The sequence below is a fragment of the Akebia trifoliata genome, chromosome 10 (assembly GCF_017979445.1).
Source record: "Akebia trifoliata isolate Shusen 1 chromosome 10, ASM1797944v1, whole genome shotgun sequence".
Taxonomy (NCBI): domain Eukaryota; kingdom Viridiplantae; phylum Streptophyta; class Magnoliopsida; order Ranunculales; family Lardizabalaceae; genus Akebia; species Akebia trifoliata.
The window spans coordinates 21,637,753-21,659,586 of NC_141384.1; the positions used below are offsets into that span (position 1 = coordinate 21,637,753).

Here is a 21,834-nt window from a genome sequence, read left to right on the forward strand (position 1 = left end):
GTGTCTTTTGGACTTATTTCAGCAGATTATGTGGGTCCTGCAGCTTATATTTTCGCACCAAATAGTTTTTATCACACACCAAACCAAAGATGAAATTAAATACGAGAAAAAAGAGAAACTTCTCAAAACCGTAACACTACTTTTACACATTTAATTATCAAATTCCAACGGTTGAGATTTATCCTTGGGATAAGTATCTCCGAGATTTGTGTTATCAAAATACTCATACATCTCAACCATTGGATTTTGTGTTTAAAAGGTTGGGATCATGTGTTTTATTCATGAGTCATGAATCCCAACCCATTTTTATAAAATTCTGTTACCAAATACAAAGTAATTAAATGCGTAAAAGTAGTGTTGCGGTTTTGAGAAGTCTCTCTTTACTCTTATATTTAATTTCATCTTTAGTTTGGTAGGATAAATTCCAACCTTTGGATTTTGCATTTAAAAGGTTGGGATCATGTGTTTTTTTAATTAGGAGTCAAGAGATCTTGACATCTTCTTTACTACTATAATGAAAGACGGGCAAGTACAAGTGGTTCGACAACAAAATTTGGATTCTCACAAATGCCCCCACCTTCATAGGATAATTTTTATTAGTAAAATTATATACTTAGAATCTAATAATCATATTAATTAATTTTGTAACATTATAAAATACCATTTTATTATGTTATTTTCAAAATCTATAATCTAATATTTAAAGTATTTATTTTATTTTATTTTATAAATAATGTTAAAGTAACCTCAGACTAGAACCTCATATCGCACTTCTTGATGTGAAAGTGTATGAGAATCATAGATGCTTTCATCAAGATACGAGTCAAAAAGCATCTATAGTTCCTATCCACTTTCATGTCAAAAAGTACGATATGAGGTTCCAGCTTGAGACACGACTCTTATTTTATATATTGTGATTAATAATATGTACTCTCACTTCTTATAATATATCGAACATGACTAAGTTATTGGTCATATTTATATTTTTATATGTTTATACATTTATGTGTGTGCTAATACCAAAAAAAGGAATGCTTCATGTTGTTTGGATAAAATGTGATACCCATTTTTTTTTTATCAAAATTAAGAATCTTTCATGGGATATTTTAATTTTAAATATTCAACTCTTAACAGACTTTAATTTGATTTTTTTTTTTTTTTTTTTACTGGATTGATTAAATGCATGCCTAATTCAATAAATGAGAAATAAAGATGATCGTAAACAATCTAAGGGTGTCTGTTATGAAAATGGTGGTTTTTTCCCATGCTAACGAAGAGTAAGTTACCTTTGTGCCTCTCACTTTATGATGCTCATAAGAGCGGGGAATAAAATTCTTTTAACTTGTTGGTAGTAACCCCCGGTTTTAAAACTTGTTTTGACATCTCGTCTCTTCCATGAATAAGACCAAGTCGACTCGGATGAGGTATTCGATTTATTTGTGTCATCTTGGGTTAGATGATAAAAAATGCCTTGGAATTAGAACAAATCATGTCTTAATAAACCCATTTTTCGAAGGGTCCAACAAGGCTTACTAAGTTAGTAAGAATTTGACTCTCACTTAGAGTCTTTGGGCTCAACTTGTGTCTTGTGGCATCTAAGAACCAAACCCATGATGAGATGTTTCGGGGTTGTAAAGGACAAAATTCTATGAACTTTAAAATAAATAAAAATTTAAAAAAAAAAAAAGTTATTTCTCACCATTGAATTTTAATTTTAAATTTGAGAGTTATGTCGAAGTTCAATGGCTGTCCATTTTAAAAACCTTGTATGAAGTCCAAAGGAAACTGTTTTTGATCGGAATTTTTCCACGAAATCTAGAAAGTTGTGGTGTTGGATTGCCAATGTGGCAATCCATTTGAGCAAAACAACCCTTGGTAAGGCTTAAAATCTTTACTAATCCCTCCTCCCAATCAACACATAGCCGCCTCTTTCCTCAATTTCTTTGTAATAAGTTGATTTATAACTAAGAAAGGGTAATCTTCCACACAACTGAATCATCCTCCCCTTCATTTATGTCTAATGTGTCAAGTCCCTGCCAAAATTATGTCTAAAATGCCAGAAGCCATCCTTTTGTGGGGGTCCCAATTAGTACCTTAATTTTATGATAAGCTCAGCTATATTTGCTTCCCTATGTAATCTCGTATCTCGAGTTAAAGTTGAATTCATATTGGAATTAGTCCTGTAGAAAAACTTTGGATAGGATGACGGGGATCAAACCAAAGTTTTGTATTCCTTCCATTTTTTATGCAATCTTCTCTTCTCTTTTTTTGATGGGTTTCTCTTCTCTCCATTTCTCTCAACCCACACAACGTGTTAAAGAAGACCATTGGGTCAGGTCATCACCAATGAACATATGTAAAGGGCCGGGGATACACATTAAACTGTCATATTGGGATCTTCTATTGAGAATTATACAGACCACCTCCATTATCATAATAAAAAAGTATGGTGAGAGCGAGGGGATCATACGTTATATTTGAAAAAGTTGTATGTAAAGTTGCTAGTGTTGAATTAAGTTACTGAAGTTGAGAGAAAGTTATTGTTATTGTTACTGAAACAACTAATTGAATTGAGTATATTATTTGGTAACATGTTGTTTAATTGTACTGTCTAGATGTTGAACTATTTGGTACCTATTTGCTAGAATTTATTAGATGAAATTAAAAATAATATTAACAAAAGATTATTTATCTCTTATAAGTAATAATATGTTAACAATTTAATACTAAAAAAATAAAAATAAAATTCAGTTTCATTTTTTTTTTACTAACATACTTAATGTTTATCAAATAAAATGTTAACAATAAGTACAAGCATTGGATTTAATATTTTTTTTTTTTAATTCAATTTCATTTTTCTTTACTAACATACTTGATGTCTATCAAATAAAAAATAAATAATTAAATAAAATTTTACATCATCATGTATATATGCATTATAAATCTGTTGAGTAATCTTATCCCGTACAATATTCATATCAACAATCAATTCATCATCAACTTCATTTAGTATTGTATTAGATGAGCATAATCTATCAATGTCAACATTTTCATTTTCATGTACTTTCAGGATAACATATTTCGTACACATGGATTTGAGTATGAAATTTTATAGCCACCAAAGTAAGTAAGTTATTCTCAATATTTAATTATGGTGCTCGTCGGAAGTCAACATTGGTTATTTTGTATATTTTCTTTAATATTTATTCATATAAGATCTTTGTCCATGATTTGTGGTGAAAGGATATTACTTGTGTCAACATTATCCTTTCACCCCATTTGTAGTCTCATCAACAAATATAATGTCATATGCAAATAACACACTAAAAGACTCAACTAATATTGTAAGCTACATACCGGTTGAAAGGCTTTCGAAACGTTGAGCAAGCCCTTTCTTGGATATGGGCAATTGCTTCATTTATAACATTTTCACTGTTCATCTAAATGAAAGAATTTTTCCTTGTCAATAAAACTAAATTGGTTCTCTAGCATCCTTATTTATTATCTTGGCCTTTCCTCCAATCTCTCCCATAGTTTTGTATTGTAGGTTTTAAGTGTTATGACACTGTAGTTGATGTATGCATCCATTGTTCCTGTATATAGATACCAAAGATACTCCATTTATTTCTAATTGTTATATATTTTTCTCATGAATTTTCCATATATCTATTGGAGTACCATTTTTTATATTTATATGTGGGTACACACAGTCCGATACACATTCATTTCCTAAGAGCAGAGAACATTGTCAAACATGAGGAGTCTTAGTTACATCGATGGGGTCACATGTACTGGCTTGGATCTTGGGACTTTACCACCTTATATCCATAATATGTGGGTTCTTCCTATGGACATGAATGAGGCATGGGCCATGGAAATTGACAATGAATACTCTAGTGGTGCAATACTTGATTTTGAAACAAAACTTGAAGTTTGTGAACCTAAATTCCAAGAAGGCATAGTAAATTCAAGTTTAAAATCAGTTAAAACTTTTTGGAAAGACAGTTAATGAAATAGAGAAAAGGATGAAGGTGATAATAAGCTTGGTAAGTGTGAGTGTAAGCTTTATACTTTACATTGAATTAATTTTCATATATGTTTATTTATTTACTCAGATTGCTATGTCGAATCCCTATGGATGGATCTAAAGTTAATGTTCTAAATGCAATTATAGTTGAATGCATCCTAAATAAAAATACATATGTTTGCTAACTTTGAAATAAATTGAAAACAGAACATGGGTAGGACATGGCTACAATGGGAGATGATTATCTTATAATGTGAAGCCATGAAACATTGCTGTTGATTTTGGCAGGATTGAATTGAAGAATTCTTGCTAGTGTTCTAATTTTATAGTTTTTAGCTATTGTGTGATATATGTTAGCATAATCTTAGATTGCTTTAAAGTTCATGTTGAGTGACCCAAACCTAGGTTGATTGGAATGAGCACCTTATTAAAAAAAATCATCATAAGAGAAAGTTAATAGGTACAGAAAACTTTTTTTTAACTTCCTATCTTAAATTTCGTGATTCCTCCCTCATTTATCATTAATAATGTGTGGACATGAATACTACTTACTCCACCTGTAGTCCATGGGTATTGGAATTGTGCTTGATACAAGACGTTTCCAAACTTCCCAATTCCCCTTTTAATTGACTCTAAAAGAGATATGGACATACTTGTTGCACTCAATGAAATGAAATCTATGATGGTACATGCTGCATGGAAAAATGTTTGCTAATTGTTTCCTTTCTTATTTGTCAACTCTTAACAAAAATGCTAATTTTGTGTTATGTTACTTTCAGTCGAGACATGTATGTGTGAGTGTAGATGAGATGTTTGAGGCCTTGCAAAGCACAACTGAGGAAAAGGTACATTAGTATTTTTACCCACTTTTTTCCTTGACTTCTATACCTAACTACCCCCAATGTTTAAATATTTGAAAAACTCCTTAAAATAGTCAAAAGGCTTTTTGGAGGCAAATAAAATTTAAAATCTTTAGGATTAAATTTTTTTTGTAGCCATTCTTCTACAGTGTAATTATAACTTATAAGATCTTAAGTTTCTAACCATATTGAGGGTATATACTACTTAGCAAGAGAAAAAATTAGAGGAAGAGGATGAAGCTATAAAATCAATTTTCAACTTTAATATGTGGGCACCCTTGCTATTATCAAATTATTTCCTTATGTAACTATTAGTACTTTCTTTTCATTTTTAGTTTTCAAAAGCTTTGTTCAACTTTAATGAATTACTTCAAATAATGCAAGGTCAAAAAAATTATGTTCAAAGGATTGATGATGATAAAGATGACGATCTATCTCAATTTTTAACTAATGCTGGTGAAATATCGAGCTCCAATTTCAAGGTATGATTTTGTTCTAGTTTCTATGTGAGCTTTCTTCTTTTTATGTTTTCAATATATATTAGTTGAGATATTTTTCAATATGACAATGAAATGAAATACATGTTTTGTCATTTATGTTTTACCAACTTACAAGTTTTTTAACCTTAGCAAGATAGAACATATTCATGCCTTAGTACCTTTTTTAACCAGTATTCATGCCTTAGTCTAGTCTTGTTATTGATTGTTTAGATACTTATTGGATAACGGTGAATCTTGTTTTGTTACAGTAGTTATGAGGAAAACAAGATGGTCTCAACCAAAACATTGTTGAGATCGATGTTTCATTTTGCATTTACTTTCTGAAAGTTTACAACTTGTATTATTCTGCCATTTTTGGAAAAAAAAAAAAAAATATATATATATATATATTTCTTGTTTACTATGATTTTTGTGCATGAATTCCGGGATAGATGATATCAATATTTATAATTATATCCCTGCTTTGTTATGTTCTTATATTACTATATATTAACACTTTCTATAATTTTTCACTATTATCAGTTATGGGTTTGTCGAATAATCAATTTTGGATTGGTTTTGTATTTTGGGTGCAGCAAGAAACTGATCAAACATTTATAATGCCCTCTAAAGCTTCTAAAGAGCAAGAGAGATTCAATTATAAGGCCATTACATGAGGACATTGCCTAGCTTCTCAAGAACGAAAAAATAATGAGCATGTTCGCTCGGGTAAGCTCTAATTGAAAGTTGAAACTACCTAATTACCTATGATTCCCCCTATTATCTATGTTTGTTATTCATGGATTTTAATTTGTTTCATACAATTGGGATTTAATATGAGAGCTTGTATTGCTAAAACTTGAATGATTCACACTAGTCATGAGAAAATTTGGTTTGGTGCCTTTCTTATTTTTTATATCATAAATAGAAAAAACCTAGTAGGTTAATTAGTTGTGGAAACTTAGTTTGCTCAATCTATCTTTTTGTTTTTCTTTATCTATGTTATGTGGATTCATTCTTTGGACCCCAATATTTGGGATCAGGAATAAATTACGATAGACACCCATAATCTTTGTTGTTGGATTATTTTTAAAAATCAAGGTTTTGTACATCCAATTTGGTAGTTCTCAATAATTTATAGGTTTTCTCTGTGGCTAAGGATGATTTTCTGCAAAAATGTGAGAGCTTTTCTAAGAAAATCAAGTGATCAATTTTGTCAGTCTTCCGTAAACTCGAAGGTATCCTATTATCCTCAATCCCCAATTCTTATTTTTTAATGTTTCCCTATTTCGTTTTCATTAAAAAAAAAAATATTATGCCAAATTGTTTAATCTCAAAATGTATGTTTTGTCTGAAATTTTTTATCAATCTTGCTTGGATGCTCGGATAAGGTTTTGAAATTCGTACCCCTTTTTTTCTGAATAGTAAGGTATTTATATGTTTCATCACTTGTCATTGTCTAGGTGTTGGGGCCTAATGATCGAATGCCTCGTTGTCCTCCTAATCAACAAATGCAAGTCCACAAGTTGCTCCTCTCTTATTGATTCCTTTGTCATAGGCGCCCATTGGCTCAATCTTGGCCACGTACCTTTTTGCTATTTGTTCCATCCACATTTGGTCCGTATTTGATTGTGCGAGACGTTGCTTTCATCACGATCAAATAATGTTAATGAGGTGAGACTATCATATTCGGGGTACTAACGAGTAATCTGAATTAGTCGCATTTCATCCCGGTTGACATTCTTTAATGAGAATCCGTGAAAAAAGATGACTCAATGACTTGAACGTGGTTTGAGGTCATTAATAGTCACATCATAACGTTTTTCGTCTGAAAAATTCAATTGATCAAAGAAACATTTAAAGATGACAGTGTCTTTGACTTTCGATACCACGATGTTCATATCATGATTGTATGTCATATGTTCTTCGTGTGATGACTCTTCTATAATCATCATTATCACGTATCCGTTAACTTTTCTTAAGTCCTCCCTATAGATACTTGATTCTCAATTACGAGTACCATATCTACTAAGGTTTAGAGTCGTCACCATTCATATTATAAGTGGGTGTGAATGGTCACCCGAAATGTGCATTTTTCGAAATAGTGTCATTTTTAACATTTAATGACTCAATGGATAAGATACTGATCTAACCTTGTGATCGGGGTAAGCGGTTCAATTAGAGAAAAAAGAAGGTGTTAGGCACCATTTTCTCCTCACCAAGTGGTGGTAACCTCAACTCAACTCAATCATTTTGGATGAAAAATAAAGTGTCACATGTCGATAACTTGTACCCTAGGTAGGGATTTATTTTTGATTCAATTATAGGATCATCACATTGAAGGAGATGATCCTTATAAATGCTTAGCCTTGTGAACTACGTGTGCTTTGAAAAGTGTTGGCGATGGTTATGGGTCCATTCTCATGAGTTGAGAAGGACCCAAAAATCGGTTGCCTCAAAACGATTTAAGAAGTTCAAAAATCGATTTTCATTTTAAAAATGGTTACAACCCATATACTTTCAACCGAATCAAAGTTTAATCTACTGGAGATAGGGGAGGGGAGCATCACATCCTATGTCTTTCTAAAAAGAAATTAAAGAGATGAAGGGATACTAGAAGAGGGATATGGAAAAGGTAAAGAGAGAGAGGGGGTGTATCCTTTGACCCTACCTTGAGACATTTTCTTCCTTCTTCTTCTTCTATATCTTCTTCTTTTAGTTCTTGTTGGAATATGTGAGTATTTTTCTTTTAGATTAATGTGATAAAATGATAATGAAAATAGAAGAGAGCTGATGGAAGATTTTTAGTATGAGACTTGATGTAGTAAGTTGAGAGTAGAGGGTTGAGAGTGGGAGAGTATTTTTCTTAATTTTTCATTAGCTTTTTGTTAGTTGAGAATTCGGGGGGATTTTATAAGATTTGGAGAGTACTTTTAAAAGTAAAATGGGATGGATTGATGAGAATGAGTAAAATAGTTAGGGGTTTGATAGAGGGGTATATGTAAATTGAAAGAGATGGAGGGGCATTTGTATAATGAGGGTTAGATGGGTTATTTGTAACCCAAAGGATTTGATCTTTCAACCCATTTGGGTTAAGTGCTAGGTAGAATGAAATTAATGATGTATAGTTGAGAGAATGAGGGTGTAAGATGGTGGTTGAGTGTTTGGTGAGTTGAGGGGCTGGGGTTTTAATTAAAAGAATGGGTTGTGTAAGAGGATCCTTCTTTGTGGTAACGAGGCCCCATCGTTTTACCATACCACTTGGTCAATGCCACATGTCGCTTTAGTATGATGTGTACCCCTTGATATTTGTTGGATTTCCTCATTTAACTTATTGCATATATCTCATATGTTGTAATTTTATAATATTTTAATTATTTTATATGCAGGTTAGGGACATGTGATGCATAGCTTTTCAAAATCCTGATAATCAAGACTTTTTTTTTATGATATATGGGATGATGCAAACAGTTTTTTTACGAATATTAAGCTTAAGTGAATTAAATTTGAACATTTATTTCAATGTTAAGTTGTGAAGAAGATTTATATTTTTCATTTTATATTTAAGAAGGTTCATGAAAAACAAGTATATACAAAGAAAAAAAATCGATAAAATTTAAATTATTTTTTTCATTTTTAGCTGCAACAATAAGTCATCACTAAATCTATCTTAAATATTTTTAAGGGATTTTAAGTGGCGATTTATGATTGTGACTGTAGACACCTCAATTTGAATGGGTCACTATTCGAAAGGGCCCAAAAATACAGATTTTTTAACAAAAATTGCCAATGGGCCTCAAAGGCTCAAATCAATCGAAATATGGCATTTTGATAGAATCGAGGCCCCTAAGACCTTATAATGGTTTGGTGGGCCCGTCAAAGAGATTTAACATACCTTACACCTTCCCAACCTTCACCGCTCCACTCTTATATCCCGAAATACCCGATTTTTAACAAAATTCTCCAACGGGCCTAATAAGTCCGATTTGCCAACACATGGCATTTTAATCAAACCAATGATTTCAAAAATCTCAAAAAAAAATAAATAAAATTAAAAAAATGAGACTTGGGATGCCTACCAACTTCCTTACCCCTCACCGTACTGCTCCTAAATTCAAAGAAATTCTAAGCCCGCCTAAGGCCCATAAACCTTCAACACTCACAAATTACATTTCTCACCTTATCCCTAACCTAAATCCAATCCCACACCACATAAAACCTAAAACACACCCACCCTCAAAAATCCAATCCAAAACAAACCCTACCCAATCCAATAACCCAAAATCATTTCATAACCCAAGCCCAATACACTAAAAAGCTCACAAACTTTTATCTATATCCAACTCACATCCAAGCCATAATCCTAACTCACAAACCACTACCCACATCAACCAATCACCATCTTGATAATCAAATATGACACATGTCATCACCCCATCTCACCTCCCTCATCCAACTACCTACCCTATTAATTTTCTTTAAATCTCATCTACTCACATATCAACCCATCACCTTTTCTCCAAAAAATCACATCTACCCACACCCTTAACCTATACCTCCCCTAATCTACTCACATCAACCCATCACATTTTCTTAAAAAAAAATTAATCTACCCACACCCCTAACCTATACCTCCCCCTAATCTACCCTTATCATTTCCTACAAAATCCACATCTACAATCTAAACCCACACCATTCCTCTCAAATCAAACACTCATCCTCTCCCATCAACCCATCTCAACCCTTCATCTTCACCCATTTTGACACATGGCATCATCTCCCACATCCTCCCAAAATATCATCAACCACCTTCTTACACAATCCTTCTTTTAATTAAAATCGCATCCCCTTAACTCACTTCACCAATTAATTACTGTCTTACACAATCCCATCATCTCAACCATTCTCATTTATTTTATTTCATCTAATATTCAACCCAAATGGGTTGAAAGATCCAACCCATTTGGGTTGTAAAACAACCCTACCCTTCTTATACAAATGCCCTTCAATCATTTCCAATTTAGCCCCACCTTTCGCTTAAATCTCACACCATTCTACCACTTCTCTTCATTTCACCCCATTATATCCCTAAAATAATCCCTCAACATCTATAAATACCCTCCTCCTCTTCTCAAAAAAGGGCCCCCCCACTCTCACTAAGAAAAATCTTACTAATTCTCTCTCACTAATCTTCCCCAAGTCTCACACACAAAAAAATCACATACTATACTCATCATCTCTTCTCTACTCCTTCAATCATACAAGAGTTGTATTTTCTTAAATCACTAAGGACTCAAGAAGACTCAAAGAAGAAGAAGAAAAGAAGACTGAAGATGCAAGGTGGGTGCAACAAAAATAATCCCCTTCTCTTCTACACCCTCTCATCCTCCCTCTTCTATTATCCCCTCTCCTCTTCACTTTGTTCAAATGGATTTAGGATTAATGGACCTCAAGGCAAATGATTCATTAGGATCATCTCCTTCAATGAGACAATCCTATAATTAAGCCGAAAGTAAATCCCTACTTAGGGTACAAATACACACACGTGGCACTTTATTTTTATTCTTGTATTTTTAATCGAAATGACCGAGTTGAGTTGAGGTTATCGCCACTTGACGGGGAGAAAAGGGTGCCTAACACCTTTCCTTTTCTCCAACTAAGTCGCTTATCCCGAATCTCAAGATTTGATTCGTACCTTATCCATCGAGAGTTACTAAATGCCAAAATATTATTTTTTCAAAAAAATACACATCGGGTAACCATTCACACCCACTTACAATATGAATGGTGGCGACTCCTAACTTTAGTAGATGTGATCATCGTAATGACGAAATCACGTATCTACAGTGACTAAAGGCCCATTTTTAGCAACAACCTCAAGTCACCAATACAAATCAAATTTTACTTATTAATTAATCAATTTTTAATTGTTACTTAATATGTTTAGTGACAATAAACACTTTAATTAGTGGCAACAACTCTTGTAACTAAATTTCATACTTTTAGGGATGTTTTTATTGTTGCAACTAAAATGTATTTTTTTAGTGATAATTTAAAAAAAATCATGACTAAAACATTTAGCTACAACACTTTTAGCCACAGCTCAATGACAATAAAATTGTCACCACTAAAATTTTTAGTGATAACTTTTAGACATATAGTGATTGTGGCTAAAAGTCAAATTTCTTGTAGTGCAACCCGAACCAAGTTTCAGTCCTAGTTATATTGTGTTGTATTTACAAGTTATGTATGTCAACCTAAATATTACACAATCCAACCGATTTATCAAATGGGTTACGTAAGTCACTACGTACTTGTTTAATAAATGAGTCGTACTTAAGTATAAGGTTTTGACACAATCATTCATGCCAAGTTTGAGTTGGGTAAATATTTACCCCCAACACAAATGTACTAAGCAAAAGCTATAGAAGACCACCCAAAGTGAAACATTAAAAGATAATGAAAGGGAAGGAAAAATAAGCAATATAAAAACTAAAAAGAAACTATTGATAGGTCATTGGATTAGAAGAATAGTTGATTTAGAACTAATTTTATCCTTATTGGAACCAAAATTCCTGATCTAGACCCAATTTTATTAAACCTAATGGATTAGACTATGTTCTTAAAATCAACTTTATACCCAAAAGAATAGAAAGGAAACTGACGACATGGGTCAAATTTTTGAGAATTTGCACTAAACAGTCCCCTAATGGAAAATACGGACCATTAAGGTCCACCTTTCAAAACATTGTCCATTTAGAAATATTTTTATATTTTTTTTTTAATAAAATACCCTTTTAAGATAAATTCCAACACATTAAAAAAAGATCCCACTTTTGAGATTCTATATTTTAAAATTCTCTAAGACAATAATGAAAATACTTTAAATAACCTAAAAATCATTGATTTTTCCTCTATAATTATAATCTAAGAAACATTGATTTTTTCTCCAAAGTCAATGATTTTCAACCTCAACGAAGAATGATGATGATGTAAGTTATTGTGATTGTCATAACAGCATCCCCATTACTATCATTATAATCCTCTTCCTCATCATCATCATCATCATCGTCACCACCACTATCACATCATTATCGTCATCATCATCACTTGTCCAAGATATTGAAAAATCGAAGACTTTTAAGATATTTTTCGTTTATCTATAAGAGAAGACTGGTATCAAGGGGCATGCCATTGATTTTAAAACATGTGGGTATCAAAGGTGGAGTGAGAAAATTCTTCAAAGGTATTTGAATGACGTTAAAAAAGGGTAATTCTGCCATTTTATTAAAAAATATAAGTCTTTGAAAGTTCAATATTTTAAAAATATAGTCTTAAATGTACCATATTTTTAATTAGGAGTCTGTTTGATTAAAAGTTTTTAAAAATTAGGCTGAAACGAACGTTTTCCCAAAATAAAAATAAAAAAACCATTGGTTTCTTTCCAAATCTCAACCTTTTACGTCTTCTTAGATGATAAATCTAAAAGAAAAACTGATCATCAATATAATAAAACAATAGTTCAAACCTCTTTTTGGTTGCAATGAGATTTTTCTAATAAAGCATTTGAAATATAAAACAGAACATAAGGTCATATACCAGATGAAGAGTAGATTAAGTCAACCTTGACAAGAAAAACCTCTGCTATTGTAGATAAAATGCTTGGAGAGACATAATAAAATATTTTTCGAAAGCAATGAGTCAAGTTGGTAACCCTAAATCAAAAGTTTGGGCTATGTTGTCATGGTTCATTAGATCAAATTCAGGTTCTTGTCAATTCACCATCATAGAGCTATCCACTCTCGTCTTCAAGCTCTCATATTCGACGTCTTGTATAAAATTCTTAATTTTTCTATCCTAAAATCTCATCTTATTCTTGAAATTTTAAGGTTGAAGATGTTGGGCGTAGTCCTAAAGGGAGAGATCTTGAGTTCAAACCCTCTCGTTGGCCACCCACATGGATTTATCTCATCTTATTTGGTAAGAGTATTTGCATACATCAGGGGATTTGGGTGAGATATAATGCTCTAAAAGACCAATTACCTCTCCCCTACTAGTCGAGCCTATGCATCTGGACAACCTATCATCATAAAAAAAAACGTATCTTAGAGCAACTCCAACAATGCTCTATCAACTAAAGAGTATCTTTTGTCACTTTTGACAAATGTTATTTTAGCTAGCCTAAAATTTGTTAAGTATTACAAAAGACTCAACAAACCTTTCTCTACTTTAATATATTATATTATATTTTATATTTACACCAAAAATATATTTTTCATATTCCACTTTCTTTTTTTTATCGAAATTAAAATTTTGATTTTCTCTCCATTTTTTTTGCCACTTTTATTTTGACCCAAAATAAAATTTTGACTTTTTCCGTAATTTTCTATTTTTGATCCAAAATGAAAATTTAGATTTTCTTGCCAAATTGAAAATTTGACTATTCCAACCACTTTTTATTTTTAATTGACATCAATTTTTTAATCTTTCCTCCATTTTTATCTATAAAATCACATACTTCTTTATTTCCGCATAAATTTCAATTGCTTATTCTCCAAGCTTCATTATTCATATTCTTTATGACTCACAATCATTTAATCAATATGTTTCTTAACGATTTTGATTATGACGATGAAGTGAAGATTTTGGCAATAGTTGTTATGGAAAAAAAAACAACACAATAGAGAAAGACGAGCAGGACCACGTTATGTTCCACTCAAGGCCATGCAACCATCGTGTGTGATTATTTTGCTGAAAATTGTGTATCCTCTAATTTTATTTCGAAGGAGGTTCTGGATGAATCATTCACTTTTTCTCTTCATTCAATCTATAATTAAAGCTCACAATCCATACTTTATCTGAAAAAGAAATATTTCTAGAATCCTTGAGTTGTTTTCCTTTCAAAAGATTACCATTACAATGAGGATACTTGCTTACGGAGTAGCAATAGATTCTATTGACGATTACGTAAGAATTGACAATAGTACTGCAATAGAAAGTCTTAAAAAGTCATTGTGGAAGTGGTAGTTTCAATTTTTTCCAATGAAAACTTGAGGCCATCGAACAACGACATCGCTAGATTGATAGTTGGAGGAGAAAGTCGCGGGTTTTCTAGAATGCTTGGAAGCATTAACTGTATGCATTGAAATATAAAGAATTGTCCTGTTGCATGGAAATGAATGTATGTTGGTCATATCCATGAATCAATAATAATTCTTGAAGTTGTTGTTTCATATGACCTTTGGATATAAGATGTCTTTTCTAGATTACCGAGATCTAACAATGATATCATTGTGCTTGAATGATCTTCTCTATTTACCAACCTTGCTAAAAGATAACTGCTCCAACTAATTATTTGATCAACGGTCATAACTATACAATGGGATACTATCTTATTGATGGTATATATCTTCCATGGTCAATATTTATGAAGACAATTCAATTTCCACAAGAAAATAACGTAAAACATTTTGCTAAGGTTCAAGAGTCGGTAAGAAAGGACATGGAATAGGCATTTAGAGTACTCCAAGCACGTTTTACAATTGTATGTGAACTTGCATATTTTTGAAAGTATAAAACCTTTAAAGATATCATGAAGGCATACATTATAATGCACAACACAATCGTTGAAGATGAACGAGATGTCAACAAACCAAATTTAAGTTATAATACAATCGATGAAAATCCTTACGTAAGAGTGTCACATGAGTGTACGACAGAACTTATGTAATTCATTCAATATCATTGTCGCATCCGAGACAGAGAAACCCATTCTCAACCCCAAATTGACCTAGTTGAGCACTTGTGGCAATTACAAAGTGTTGAATATTTTCAAAATAAAATTAGTTTTTTAGTTTATTTGTTTGGTTTTTCTTAAGTTAGATTTTGAGATTTTTTTGTATGTAAGGTTTAGTCTCACATTGCTCACAAGTAAGATAGTGGTGTACCTTATAAGTAATAATCAACATAGTTAGTTATATTTATATCACAGTTTTGATGATTTGACCTGGTACTTCGCACGCGCACGTGCATCGTATGAAAGGGTGATTGGGTGTTTTGAGACGTACTTTGCACTTTAAACTTCGCACGTACACATCGTCGCGAGGAATTGGAGAGTCTTGAATTTTTCGAAATACAAAACCATCCAACGGTTGTGGTTGATCCGTCACATATGATGGATCGGGTGTGATCAGCACCACACGATCATATACTATGGATCAAAATAATACCATATCAAGAACGATCTGATGCATTGAATCAAGTTAGTACCCGATCAAAATCGATCAGGTGTGTTGATTCATAATTGGTATCTGATTAGAGACGATCGGATCCGTTAGATCAAATGACAACTGATCGAACACGATCAGAGTCACTAGATCATACAAATTCAACTAAAAGGTGTTAGTTAAAAAGCATGAGACACATACCTTCAATAGAGTACAATCTGGATCGTTAGATCTTAGATCAGACACAATCCAATAGCTAATAAACCAAGAGATATTATATCATGATTCTTGGTCAATAGACACAAAAATGGCTATAAAAAACCAACCAGATTTCAAATTTCTTCATTGAAAATGTATGTGTTCTCCTCTCTCTAAGCTTAAGCTCTAGGTATCATTAGTTTTTTATTTTTTCGAGTGTTCTAGACTAAATCGGATTGTACATAATCCAATTTGATTCAACCAGTAGGGGAGAATATTTTTTTAAAAGAGATCAAATAAAATTCATACCTAGAAGTTATTGTTCTTTCTTCATTGAATTACTCCCGTTTTAAAAAGTCAGATTTTTCAATACTAAGAAGTTACAGGAACTTGTAATTTGCAATTTGGAGGTGTATGATTTAGTATTTTCATAAGCAAGTTACATTTTAATATTAGTCATTCTATCAAATTGACAAATAAAAATTATATTATTAGAAAACATTAAAAATTAAATAATATGAATCATTACACCAAAATAATACAACAAAAACTAATATTACTTAATATTAAAAATTTTAAAACAAAAATAAAGTAATTGCAAAAAATTATAATTTTTTTAAAATTATTAGATCCTCTTGCTAGAATCTCCATTTGACAACAACAATAATATTCTACTTGTATTTGAGGTATTTCAGTCGTATTTATCAATATTCTTCGTACATCCTATTTCATTTGTTTAATTCGAATATTTTCTTACTCAAGTGCAAGTCTTTCTTGTTCTTAGATATTTATTCTTTCATACATTTTCATTTTCTTAGCATTCAAATGTTTCTTATCTTCCTTCATTTCTTGTAGTAACATTGCAACTGATGAATTTGTATGCTCATTACCATAATCTTTGTTCTTCCATTTATTTAGACTATCTTTTTAGTCTTCCTTCTCAATAGTCTTTCTAAGTCCATAAAATTGGCATGCAGGACATCTTTTTCCCCAAGATCCATTGGAGTCCCTGAAGTAGAAGAAAAAGAAATGATAGGGGAAGAAATAGAGTTTTTGTACTTATTGTTGATTTTTTATTTTGACAATCTTCCAATTACTTTGGTTAGTGCCTTAATACATTCCAACAATGTTTAAGTAGAAATGGTGTTTTACCTTTGTACAACTCTTGGTATAAAAATTTTGAATTACCAATCTGAAAAATTAAAATTAAAATAAGTATTATAGAAAAATATATAAAAAATAATTACAATGATAATTTAAGTATAACAAATTGCCTTGTCTTGCTCAATTATATCACTCTGATTTCTTGATTCAATTTGGGCATGACACCCATAAAATGTATTTGTAATCAGTTGGATCTATGACCAACGATTCATTAGACAAACTTGAGTTTGAACAGCGTTAAATTTTTTGTATTTATAGAAGAAATCCACACCCATGCCCAAAAACTTTTGTGTTTTTGCTCATTCCCTTGCACTGCATCCAAACTGATGTTTAGCCATGCCAGCAAGAGGAGAATGACCTCTTCAATGGTAAAATTACCACCTCTACATTTTTTGTGTTGGATTCTAGTTGAGTGGAGAATTGTGATGATTGAGGAGTAAATTGAGAAGATTGTGCCGAAAATTGCGTTGATTAATGGAAAAATTTTATTGAAAATTGATAATCTTCATTGGCTCCGTAGTATGAGTATGCATTTTTCGAAGTTGTGTGAAAATCATCTCTATGAGGATCCATGTTGCAGATGGGAAAAAAATTAGATTGTGAGAAAAATTATAAGGGAAAAAAAGAGATTGTGGGAATTAAGATTGCAAATTGGATTTTATATATTAAAAAAATGTTACCATTTTTTTTAGCCGTTGTAAAAAGTAAAAGAAAAAAATTACTATTTTTTATTTATTATGATAGTCAAAAGGTGAAACAATTTAAATTTTTCACTGTAGTGTGACAAGATTGTGAGTTTTTAAAATCTTGAATTATAATACTATTTTAATGGGTAATGAGTGGTATTATTCGCTAAATTTAGTGAGTGAAGAAGCACTCACTACTTTAATTTTGACAGGTGATGAGTTTGTTGGATCCATTATTTTAGTATTTGACTCTTTATTCTAAAGAGAATTTGATAGGTGATGAGTCTATTAGAGTTGTGCTTAGGATTGAAGAGGTGTTTACCCTAAAAATCAGTTATCTTGAAGTTGTTAAACTCTTAGGTAAACAATTTACCCATCATTTTTAATGTATTGTAATAACTCTTTAATTTTTCTATTCAAAAGTCATCCTACTACTTCTCCAAAAATCCAATCTTGCTCTTGAGGTTTGAAGGTTGAAGAAGATAAAAAAAATTATGTAGAAAATCAGGGTAAAATAAGATTGAAGATAACTGGTTTGGAGAGAAAAACAATTAATTTTTTGTTAGAAGGTGAAGACGAGGGCATTTAAGTCATTTGCATTACTCTTAGAGAAGAAGACTTCGGTTAAGGGTATGAAACCACATGGGTATCACTAATATTGACCAAAATGTGGAAACCCCCTCCCTCTTTCTTCCATTGTTTGACAATGTATTAGACTTTCAATTAATCCAAATCATAGATTTAAAAGATTACGAGTCAACACGACTCAATTTGACTTTGAGATGACTCAACCCCTAAAGTCAATAAAACCAACTCATAAAATATCACATCAACTTGACCTAGTCAACTCAGCTCAGAAACTTAACAAAGTTACTCAGCTAGAAAATATCTGAAATAGGTGAGGGTTTCTCCACAAACCTCTTAAGTATGGGAGGGCTAGCACTACCCACTCTTTAAATAAAATAAAATTAAAAAAAAAAAAAAAATTTAATTTAATTTAATAAGTGGACATGTACAATTTGACTAGTGAGTTATCAACTCGGTTGTCAGTGTCATATATATATTATAGAGAATCCTCACTTTTGAAACACCTTGGAACCTTCATTTATGCTTCAATGACCTACTTTTAATTAATCAAATACCCATTTTAGCAAACTCCAAGAATAACATACAAAAGCTAACACCTTTGAATTGAAATTTTTTTTCTTTTTTGAAGGATTCCTTACTTTATTATATTCTAAGAACCTCATTCGTTCATTCTAGTAGCAGTTGACCATCTTCTTGTCAATAGAATTTGAGATCGATCCACATAAATTAGTTCTAAAACTGCCCAAATACCCAATTAAGTTCAATAAATTGAAGAAAACCCACAGCTTTAATGGAGATACAACGTTACAGTTTCCCGATAATTTGTTCTTTGGCATTCTCTCTTGGCTTTTTCGCCTTCTCAGCATGTATTGCTGCAGAGTTCAAAAGAACAAAGGTTCATAATGCTCTCTCTCTCTCTCTCTCTCTCTCTCTTTTATAGCTTTTTATTCATTAATTAATGCATATTGGTTGGATTGTAATTTTATTTTCTGAAGGTGAAGGATGTGAAATTGGATGGAAAACTATGTTATTTGCCTGAGAGTTCATCATTTGGGTTGGGAATTGGAGCTTCGATCTGTCTTTCAATGGTTCAGATTGTTGGAACCTTGTTTGTTTGCAGGAAGTTTTGGTCATCAAGAAAGAATAAAATCAGTGGAGAAGAAAAAGGTTGGAAACGAATTGTTGCACTTAGTCTGTTGGTTCTCTCTTGGTAGGTACTATACATCTCCTTACAAACCTACTATTTTCTTTAGAGCTTTTATTGCCACACCAACTTTTACTAACGCCATCCCAATTCATATTTGTATAACATTTACATATAAATTGGGGTGGCATTAGCAAAAGTTATTGTGGCAATAGAAACTCTCTTTTTCGATCCCTCCTCGTGTCGGAGTAATATAGAACTGTGTTGGGTCAGACCCAAAATCCAATCCATTTTAACTCTGGAACAAGGATTTTGATTCTAATAAAAATCCAATCTGATGTCATAACGGATTGGTTCTAGATCAACCATGTCCTAATCCCTATCCAAGAGGGATTGGATCTGCTTAAATATATGAAGTTTATTTAGATTTTGTATATTAAATTGTTTGGTTTAATATGTTATCCAAATACGATTGCTATTGGATCAAGTTTAGATCCTAATATTGAGATCTGATAAAAACCAATACTTATCAGGTTGGTCTGGAATGGACCATGGTCCGATCCATTGATAACTGGAGAGATTGGTGGAAGGGGGGGGGGTAATTTAGACATAGTTCTATGGGTTTTGGTGAATATTTGAGATTTTTCAAATTGTTGGTATACCCTTTGACTATGATCTTCTTGGAGAAACTAATAGTAAATAACCTAAATGCCCCTCCCCTTGAACCTCTAATCAAAACTCTTTTTTATCTTCTTTTACTGCATCCCTTTGTCTTCAAGATCTTTCACCTCTAATTTAGATTTTTAAATCAGGATGAGATTAGGACATTTAAGTAATTTTATAGAAGACTGTAGTAAAGGAGTTGACTAGCTTATTCACAAATTCTATGGGGGTATGTCTAAATTACTCAAAAATGAAAAATAAAAGATAAAAAAGGAAAGTGAGAACTTGATAACCCTTGATTGGTTCACCACTTGATTGATGGAGGGATGTCAAGATAGCTTATGTTAATCATATTGACTCTAGCATCTCACTCAATTAGGAGTTCATATATTGCCACACTACCGTCTTCACTATTATAATGAAAGAAGGTAGAGTAGAAGCGTGGTTTTAAAACTCTATTTCGCATCTTGTCTCATCATTACTTGATACCAAGTTGTCTCTGATGAGTTTTCCGATACGTTTGAGACGTTTCGTTCAAAAAATAAAAAAATTGAACGTGAAATATTAAATCTCAGTTAAAAAAGTGAGTTGTGCATTACTCAGCCCTAATACCGAGTTAATTTGGATAATACATTTTGGTCTTAGACGAGTTTTGAAACCATGAGTAGAAGTGGTAGACACCAAAATTTAGATTCTAAAAAAGCCCTCACCTTAACATTTAAACTTAAAATGTAATTGGGCCCAAAAAATTGGATTCAAACTCATTAGTTTTTAAAATTATAAAACTATTAGCTTTTTTTTTAACTATGTAATCTTCAAAATTACCTTTTAATTAATATTTTAAATTACAAATAAACCCTTCAGAGACATATGAGTTTGCACATGCCACCTTCTAGTTCTCTATGATGGACCAATCATAGAATTGAATGGGTCCATTTTTTTTCATCCAAGCATCTCCTTTCTTCTTTCCCCTCAGGCTTCCACGTTATCATATTTGTCGAAAATTTGAAAAAAAAATATTGAAAAGGGGATCATAATTTTTTGGCATGGAATTTTTCTGAAACTTTTCAAGATTTATCCAAATCAATGACGGTAAATTTCTACATCTCCAATTCTATCATCATATAGACAATGTAAATTCTAAAATATCTTTTATAATTTTGTAGGATCAACTTTGGATTCACAATTATTTTATTGAGTGCGGCCATTAGTATGAACCGCAGGCAGGCCTATGGTGAAGGATGGCTAGATGGTGAATGCTACGTAGTAAAAGCCGGAGTGTATATTGGCTCAGCCATACTCATTCTAACTACGATAATTTTCCTATTTGGCTCCATTTTCGCGATGGAAACTAAGCATTGGACAAAACAAGTTGAACAAGGGAACAAGGTTCATGCCCGAGTAGACTTGTAAGAGAATATGATATAAGGGGCTGTTCATGGGATATAAGTAAAAACATATATAAAAACAATGGTTTTTCAAAATCTGGGTTAGAAGTTTCGGATTGAGCTGATTTTTTGTGATGATCTCCTGAAACTTTGAAATCCATCAAAAGTGATTACATTCTAAATCACTTTTGATGGGGTTAGAAGGTTTAAACATGGGCTGATTTTTTGTGAGGATGATCTCTATCATGAGAGATCATCCTCACAAAAAACCAGCCCATGTTTAAACCTTCTAACCCCATCAACTCATCATAGAGATCGTCCTCACAAAAAATCAGCTCAACCCGAAACTTCCAACTCATATTTTGAAAGACCATTGTTTTTTACATATGTTTTTACTTATGTCCCATGAAC

General features: G+C 32.0%; 1 protein-coding gene and 1 pseudogene across 1 annotated transcript; both read left to right on the forward strand.

Annotated features, from left to right (window-relative positions):
• Window positions 1-14,285: 14,285 nt before the first annotated feature.
• LOC147393258 (uncharacterized) lies at window positions 14,286-14,934 on the forward strand (annotated as a pseudogene).
• Window positions 14,935-18,827: 3,893 nt separating this feature from the next.
• On the forward strand, window positions 18,828-21,487 carry LOC147393259 (protein MODIFYING WALL LIGNIN-1-like). The gene is made up of 3 exons (XM_086456810.1): window positions 18,828-19,123; window positions 19,224-19,438; window positions 21,202-21,487. The coding sequence occupies exons 1-3, from the start codon at window positions 19,019-19,021 to the stop codon at window positions 21,446-21,448; spliced, it is 567 nt and encodes a 188-aa protein (XP_086312936.1). The 5' UTR covers window positions 18,828-19,018; the 3' UTR covers window positions 21,449-21,487.
• Window positions 21,488-21,834: the final 347 nt, after the last annotated feature.

Excerpts from the sequence above, each read along its gene's own strand:
- LOC147393259 (XM_086456810.1), top strand. The coding sequence starts at position 19,019 with ATGGAGATACAACGTTACAGTTTCCCGATAATTTGTTCTTTGGCATTC. Across the intron at positions 19,124-19,223 it reads CAGAGTTCAAAAGAACAAAG|GTGAAGGATGTGAAATTGGA; the intron begins GTTCATAATGCT and ends TATTTTCTGAAG. Across the intron at positions 19,439-21,201 it reads AGTCTGTTGGTTCTCTCTTG|GATCAACTTTGGATTCACAA; the intron begins GTAGGTACTATA and ends ATAATTTTGTAG.